This window comes from Sinohyriopsis cumingii, chromosome 11, assembly GCF_028554795.1.
Source record: "Sinohyriopsis cumingii isolate HCF-2022 chromosome 11, ASM2855479v2, whole genome shotgun sequence".
In the NCBI taxonomy this organism is placed as follows: Eukaryota; Metazoa; Mollusca; class Bivalvia; order Unionida; family Unionidae; genus Sinohyriopsis; species Sinohyriopsis cumingii.
The window spans coordinates 70,101,574-70,110,616 of record NC_142971.1 but is presented as its reverse complement, the minus strand read 5'-3'; the positions used below and the strand labels follow the sequence as shown (position 1 = coordinate 70,110,616).

The window sequence follows — 9,043 nt, the reverse complement described above, 5'->3', positions numbered from 1 at the left end:
TCTCTCTCTCTCTCAATCCCCCCCCCCCCATCGTAGCAAAAATAAAAAGCGGGGGAAAATCCATGAAAATACGATCGTTGGCGAATTTTGCTTGTGTCACACGACGATGTCTCTTGACCTATGAATGGTGGTAAAGTTAAGTCAAACCGTCCATTGGAGAGAGAGAGAGAGAGAGAGAGATTTATGGTCAGTAGTAGTGTTAATTAAAGCAAAAATAATGACATAGATCAACTGTAAACATATTTAAATGTTTTAATTACCTCTTATTGTTTCGTCATTTCGCTTAGTTTCTATTCCACGCTAATTTCCATACGCCTGTACATGACTGCCTGAGCGTTCAGTGGGTTTGTGGTGCTCTTTTTTCTTCATAAAAGCAGTCTTTCATATTTAAATCATAAGTTTGTCTTATATTGATTTAATGAATGTGAATAAAAATAGAAACTTCTAAAGATAACTATTAACTTCTCAATTTGCATCAGAATACTAACAAATATAATTCGGTGATATTGGGGCCATATGAGAATTAGGGATAGGACAAACCAGCTTTGACAAAATATATCAGTAGAGGATGATTCCGTATAACATTAAGACAGGTCTCTGGTATAGAACAGACCAGCTTTGACAATCGTTTGAGGCAGACTAGCCCATAAAATATTGACCTGTGGCTAAGACATAGGGCCATCTATTTTTGACAAGTAGTGTTCCGTATAGCAGGGGCCCATATAAGATTTAGACAGGCCTCAGGCATGCATAGTTTTTCTACCACCGGTTTTAGATGTGTTGATAATGCACATAATCTTAATAAATGCAAATGCTGTTGCTGCAATCAAAGATACAATTTGCAGAATGTTTCAAAGATGAGTCATTACTAAATCTGCTTGAAAGAGAGAAAATTAAAACTATATGAAAATAATTCACTGACAAAGTAAATATTGTTAAAATTTGAATTACTTTTGTTATGTCTTGCATATTTTATTGAATTCAGTAATGATAGAGGTTGTATGCTTTTCATTCCTATGTAGTGTATAAATAACTGTAAATAACATGGACAAAGGTGTCCATTTAGTGTTGTTGGCTGTTAGGGAATTAGTCCCGGAATAAATTTAACTTAATTTTAATCAGTGAAGTTGTGGTATCACTTATGGTGTTGCACTTGATAATGTTGTAAATGTATTAGTATTAATTGCAAAACCAAATAAATAAACAATAGAAATAATTAAATGCTTAGAAAATTGCAATGCTTATAAAGGAAATTTTTGAGATTATTTTATTATATGAAGAGGAAGTACCTGTTTGGAATATAGTCATTTAGGTATTTGGCAGGAGCTAAATATTAATGTTTATCATTCATTCCTCTTGCACCTATTTACATGTATTACTGTTTCTTATCTTTTAATGATATGAATACTGGTGCCAAAAGATACACGAGGAGAATAAGGGATAGAGTCCTGGATGGCCGATTGGTCTAAAGTGCTTGTCTCTACCAGTCACTGTCACCTTATCTATCCATGTGGGTACTAATCTCGGGCTTGTTGGTATGTGAGAAAGCTGCCTGTAGAATTCCATGGGTTGGTAGTTCTTCCTGGGGTTTGCTTGGGTGTTTCCTTCACCATTTATACTGTCTGCCATGTATAGAATATCTTACACTGAGAAATGTTATTGTACCCAAAATCAACAACAATTGCAAAAGACTTGTAAACATTTGCATACTTTTTGGTGTAAAAACAAATTATGTACATTTAATCTTGAAATTTCTGTGGTAAATCCAAGCAATATCTGTTTTCAAAACTCATATATCACAACTTGTCATCTTCCAAGTAATAAGAACCTTCTATTTGTCCGATTGTTACAGATTTTTCTGAAGAAGAGAAATTTGTTTTACCATGTAGCAGCATGTAATTTACAGATTTTCTCTTCAGATTACACTATATAAATGTGGTCTGAAAATTACTACCAGATCAAAATTATTATTAATATTGAGGTAAGGAAAAGGATATTATAATTATAAATACAGACTGAAGTGGTAGGGAAAAGGCAATTGCATTCTCGTATATGCCAACTTAGAGATAGGGGCCCCGAGTGGCCGAGTGGTCTAAAGCGCTCTCCATTACGGATCAGTGCCATCTCATCTCTGTCTGCATAGGTTCGAGTCTGGCATTCGGCCAGTGTGGGTATGTGAGAAAGCTTACCAGTAGCTTCTCGAGGGTCGGTGATTCTTTCCGGGAATTTCCCGGGTTCTTCCTCCACCATTAATACTGGCCGCCATGTATAGCCTATCGCGTGATGCAAAATGGCGTTAAACCCGACAACAACAATAACCAACTTAGAGATACACAGATTAAAAAATTAGAGATTGGTGATATACCCAGTGTACAGGTTTCCATTTGTATATTTTTCAGTGGTACATACCATAGTACTTTTTCACTACTGGTACTTGGGAGGTTTTCATCACTAAGGAATGTACGGATATACCCAATTAATCATTTTGCAACTTCTTTTTACAAAACAGTTGTATATGTTACAAATTAATGATGAATATTACAAATATGATTATATTTATGATCTTTCAGTTGCATGTTGGACACGAGTCACAAATGCCAATGCAGGGGTCAAATAGAATGTTGTGAGAGATATTCAGGGAAAGTCCAACTTGATAAATATCCTGATTGCTGCCATCCCATTCAAAGTTTCCCTGCCTGTTATATCAATATTAATAAGCTTCCAATTTGATCAACAGTACCTATTGGGTCAGCATGATTTCATTTGAAGTATCAGCTTTGATGTTAGCTTACTCAGAGGTCTCGCTAGGATTTTAAAACTAGGAGTCCAGGACTCCAATTTTGGTAAAAATAGAAGTCCCATCATCAAAAGTTGCAGTCCCTTCTTTCGTACAGAATCAACGCAGACGTGAGTACATCTATTTTTAGATGGAGAGGTTTTCGTAATGTAATTGCTCATTATAATATAGCTTCATTACAATAGTCCATTGACAGGATCACAAATTCATGGTTTATTTATTTGTATACGTACTTGTAGTGATTTTAGGCAGATAAATAGCATCTGATTTGCTGTTTCCCCCACCCCCGTATTTTCGCAAATACGTATCAAGTCAGAAAACAGCTTAGACCTTAAGGCGGATCTCGCGAATTCCAGAACATAGCATTGTGCCATACGTTTCTGACCTACATAATTTGCATTTTAATGTTAAATCTTTAATAAAATAATATCTAGGCTTTGGTTTCAATGATTTGTATATTTTTTCTGAATATATTTGCCCGATGATTTAAGAAAACAGACAATCTAATAAACTGGTACATCCCACACTTAGCGAAGTCCGCCATTATTTCCTGTTAGGCCTACTGGTTCATTTACAGTTTCAGACTAATTTTATGACGAAATAGTCTATAAGAGGCCGTTAATAGGTATCCAGATCACCGATTGTGATCTTAAAACAAGATTATATGTTTTATCATCAAAGGATAGCATGCAGGAAATTGACAGTTCCTACCTTACTCGGAAAAGGGTTAATGATCAATCAGCTATCAAAATATAATATTTGTGAATGGGCAAGAGATTGTTTGTCAACGTAATCGATATAAAAACTAGGCCTAGCTACTGATGCCTTGATGAATACATTTGCTACAACACTAGAACTAACCGGGCTAAGGCGAGAGACATTTTAAAAAAATATGGTATGGTCAGTCAATGTACCTCTTAAATAATCACAAAGTGAAGTCGTTTTCATTTTCATAACAGAAGAAGGCGAAGTTTACATTTTTAGGCGACTTGTCACCCACTTACGAATGGCATTTTGTTTAAGTCTCAACATGTCTTCATTCTGAGGTCACGCGCACGGCTTTTTCCGCTACATTCGGAAATAAACCAACGAAAGCTAAAGTTGTTTATTTGATGTACTTTTATAAATGACCGCATATACATCTCTGGGTCTTTCTGCCTCTGAATTCAAGCACTGTAAATATCAGTACATTTTACCACCCGGCCGCCAGTCAAAGCCTTTGAACTTGCCAACCAGCTAGTGCATTATGTTCTTTTTTATGTACTCTTATAAAATGGCAACATGTATGTATCAAGGGGTCTTTCAGTCACTGAATTCAGTCATTGTAAATATCAGCACAGGGAATTGATCAACACATTTTCCCACAAAGCAGGTGGCTGAAACAGTACTCGCAAGTCTTTTAATTTTTCCGCACACCTAATACATGTGTACGGAGGACTCCTGCCGCAGTGATTTTCTGCGTCCTAGATCAAAAATTGGCGTCCAAATACGCGTAATTAAGTGTTTCGGAGATCTATGGCTTACTGATCACACTTTAGTTAAGTTTTTAGCTTACATCTTGCAGAACAATTAATATACATGTATTAAATTCATCGTCTATAGGTACTGACCATTTAATGTTTGGTGGGGGATGATTGATATTATAGATCATTGACATCTCACTTTTGTCCATGTGGGTTCAAGTTTGGCTCGACAATTTAGCATTGCGAGAAAGCTTTCCTTAGATTGTTGGATTTTCCCTAGTCTCTCTTTGGCTGTTATACCACTTACTATATATTGGCCGTAATAAATAGCATATCATGCTGAAAATGATGTTAAAAGATAACAAGAACATCAATGATTTCATCCGACTGTTATAATCATCTTTCTATTTCGTCATCGACTGTAACAAATACATCATCATGTGTGTTGATCTCGTACATAAAACTACCCAAACTATTATCATTTTATATAAATGACGTTAATCATCTTACAATAGAGTGTATTTTATTATTTTCACCTTGCAAGAAACTTGTATGGATTTTTTTCTGCTCAAGAGAAGACAGCACACAGGGCACGATGGTTAATTTCTGTTTCCTAATTCTTATTTCAGTTATAATTTGGAAGGTTTTAACTGGGTATAGTACATATAAGCCAATCACTTTTTCCTGTATAAAGATCTAGAGACAAAAACAATAAAGACATACAAGTCTCGCTCGTACAACTACTCAAACTACTATCATATTATGAAAGTAACACAAATAGTCCTACGATATAGATGAATTTATTTGTACCTCTAAAGGCGTATATAGACATTGTATACACAAAGCAGTTATCAAATGAAGCATGATTTGTTTCTTAATTGTTATTTCAGTTGGAAAATATGTAGATTTTGACTTTCAGAAGCGTTTGTGATGATAAAGATGTCTCTAATGTTATCAAAACAGATAGCCCATGGATACTGTGGCACTCCAGTAGTTATGACCTGTAGTACACAACCTTCTGGTGATAACTGATGAATGTTATGAGAATAACATCCAACAACATATATGTTGTCATCCCTGTCCACAGATACTCCAAAAGGCCATTTGAGATTGTCAGGACTGTAGGTATACAGCTTCTTGCCTTCCATATTGGAACAGTAAAGGGAATTTTCGCCAGGCACAGTAACATAGACTCGTGTTTTACAGTTATTCAGAGCTATGTAGTGGTAGGATCCAGATGTTGAGTCATACTGATCAGAAAACATTATTTCTCTCCCATCTCTGATCATACTCCAGCAATACGTTTTATTACCACAGTCCCCAAACACAACCATCTTACCATTTCCAGCTGCTGCAATTCCATAGCACCTGTGTTTTGTTGTTATTGTTCTGACAGGACTGATGACATTATCCCTGACTGATAGAATCTGAATTTTATTCTGATTACACACAGATACAGCCACTTCCTCATCACCCATCATACAAACGTCACAAATATTTCCTGTGAGTTTGTATTTTGTAACTACTTGATGTAAATTGTTTAGAAGTATGCACTGCTTCTTGTTGTTATCAACAAGCATCACCCTGTCTTTAGGGAGAATAGTAACACCAGTATAACACGTTGTACCTCCACTGATATTAACATTAAATGTTTCAACTTTCTCAACCTGACATTCATTTGTTGGTTTCCTCAAACCAGGTATAGAAAGACTTGAGCTAGTTATGGTCACAAGTTTTCCAATATCAAACGATGAGAGCGATATAATAGAGTCTAACAGTGGAGTGAATTTTACATGCACTGTCAGTGTATGTGTCATCTCGTATTTTTCTCTGACCTGAAAGTAATATAAAGGTAGTTGTGACTTTATTTTTTCTGCAGTCAGGAATTTTTGTATATCAGTTCCATATTTGTTGACTGTTTCACACATAAGTTGAGAATTTCTTATAGCATGAATCAGTGACAAACATTTATGGTTCTCTTCTTGTGTTCTCATAGCAACTTCTTTGTAGATTCTCCTTCCCTCCGTCTTCACTTTCATCTCTAATTCTTCCAAAGCTGTATTGATTTTCTTTCTCATTTCTCTGATTTGATCGCTCAGTCCATTAACCTGGGACTCAAGATCATCGATAGTTGACTCCTTTACATCCATAAACGTTTTTAAGTGAGTTTCCAGTTTCTTCAACTCTTCAATAATTTCACTTGTTTTGGATTCACGTAGCAGAGTAGGGAGTTCCTCCTTCAACTTTCGCACATCAGAACAAGTTTTATGGCTTTCTAAAAAGCAAATTCCACAACAGGCAATCCTGTGATTATTGCAGTAGAATTTTAGATCTTCATCGTCATGCTCAAAACATGTAAAACCTTCAGCAAATTTCATCACATTTTGTGGGTTGTTCAATAATTCCTCAATTGTAAGAACAGTGTGAGTTTTTGACATTTTCTGTTTCCTGTGAACGTTTAGACAGTCCTCGCACATTGCTTCCTCGCATACTGCACAGAAGCCTGCAGCCGCGACAGAGACGCCATCAGTAGTACAAGCATCACATATACGATCTACATTCGATTTCGTGGTTAACTTTGATTGTATCACAGTGTCGGCTGGAAAAAGATTCGCCCATTCACTAGTTGATTTATTCTGTTTGAAATGGCCAGCTGTTTTACTACATACCGGACACTTAATGTATCCCTTTTTCCCATGATCTGTAGCCTTGCTTGTTATGTAAGACTGCAGACAACTCTGACAGAATGTGTGGGCACACGGTAGCTGTCTTGGTAGATGGAATAATCCCAAACAGATCGGACAAGCTGGCTCCTCCTTAGTGTGTATTATCACAGTCGCCATTATGAACAATCTCCCTTCATTTTCATGTCAAACAGTGAGGTATAACTGCATTTAATGTTCTCATACACGCCTTAAACTGATCGTGTTTTTGTTTCTTCCTGGTCGAGTGTGGGCATGTTTAAGGCTCGACTGGTACGACTGGTACACAGATTGTTTGGGCATACATTATATTACACTTGAAAGGAATATAAATAGTATTAAAAATAAAATATCGATCAGGCCGAGATCGGCAGCACGATTTACCCAAATACACCCAAAATACACCCAAATATACCAAAATACCGCCCAAATATACCAAAATACTGCCCACATACTCCCAAACACTGTCCAGAATCATTTACAACTAAAATGATTTATAAATCCATTGCAAAGTTAAGTCCTGGGTCAAAATAAAATACGTTAAAATACTAAAGCATTTAGAATTTTTTTGTACGAAACGAACGAACATCTCCAATTACCATTAGCTTGGAATTTATCGACAGAGTCCGAGACGACATATATGTCCATAATTTGCATACTTAATTCGAGTTATCTATATTCTAGAAGAATGTTAATTTTTGTTTGTGGGCACACCTTCGAAATTTAGATATAATTGTCTATTAGCATCGAGTGTGTTCCCCTACCTTGGCTCTTTGTCCGAAATATTCAAAGGCTTTTATGTTTTCGTGTTCCCACCCTTTGATATTTGTGTTTTTTCTGTAAAGAGTCAAAAAGAAGTTTGAAATGAGAATGCATTTATATGATCGTTTTTGTTGTAGTGGTTTCTCTTAATTTGCTACTTTCTTGAATTAATCATTCTCTGACGCTCCTGTATATAAAGGCCCCCTATTTCCACCTCTCCCAATACTTGATAGCTTTATTCTATAAAATTAATAAGTTGTTATATGTTTTGCTTACCCATTGACATATTTGTCTGTGGATACTTACATATGATGATCCTTATTTCCAGTGATCGTGGCCAACGATCTTCTTAACGTCAATTTTGGCTATTTATATGCTATAATGTTTTGTCTGCTATATAGTTTTTGTGTATGCACTGGCTTAGTGTGGACAATTTTTTCTTTTTGGTATTCTGATGTTTATTTCTCCTAGAAAAGATATATACTGTGATGATATATTAGTTTAGTTTTGCCCATCACCCTGCCTGGGTATAGGCCACCCACAAAAGATCGCCAGAGGCTTCTGTACTGTGCCATCCCTTCTAGTTGACTCCAGGTGTGAACCATCTTAGTGATGTCCACCTCAAGGTCGTGTCGCCAGATATTTCTCTGGTTATCCCCATCTTCGCTTGCCTTGAGGGTTCCATTTCAATGCCTGTCTGGTACTGTTGTTTGGCGGCTTACGTAGGGTGTGTCCTATCCAACACCACCTTCTCTTCTTGATCTCGTACTCTACCGGAAGCTGGGAGGTTCTCTGCCAAAGGTTGGTGTTGCTGATGGTGTCTGGCCAGCGAATCTGGAGAATTCTTTTTAGGCAGCTGTTGATGAAGGTCTAAACTCTCTTTATGGTCGACTTGGTGGTTCTCTAGGTCTCTGCTCTATACAGTAGGACTGACTTCACGTTGGGGTTGAACAGTCTGATCTTGGTAGTTAAAGAAATTTCTTTGGAGCTCCAGATGTTCTTAAACTATATGAAAGCTGCTCTCGCCTTTCCGATCCTTGCCTTGACATCTGCGTCTGTGCCACCCTGCTGGTTGATAATGCTGCCCAGGTATTTGAAGGACTCCACCTCATCCAGGGGACGTCCCTGCAGTGTGACTGGGTTGTTACTGGCATAATTTATCTTGAGATCTTGGTCTTGTCTTTGTGCATGTTGAAGCCAATCTGTGCTGATGTGGCTGCCAGTGCGTAGATCTTGTCTTGCATTTGCTGCTGGCTGTGGGACAAGAGTCTATGGCGAGAAGGAAGTGAAACGGCGACAACAAGCAGCCTTGCGTCACG

The 9,043-nt window shown here is 37.1% G+C and overlaps 1 protein-coding gene across 1 annotated transcript; it reads right to left on the bottom strand.

The window, feature by feature from the left end:
- Positions 1-5,044: 5,044 nt before the first annotated feature.
- Positions 5,045-7,227, bottom strand: LOC149788664 (uncharacterized). Its single transcript, XM_089975745.1, has one exon. The coding sequence runs from the start codon at positions 7,101-7,103 to the stop codon at positions 5,142-5,144; it is 1,962 nt and encodes a 653-aa protein (XP_089831871.1). The 5' UTR covers positions 7,104-7,227; the 3' UTR covers positions 5,045-5,141.
- Positions 7,228-9,043: the final 1,816 nt, after the last annotated feature.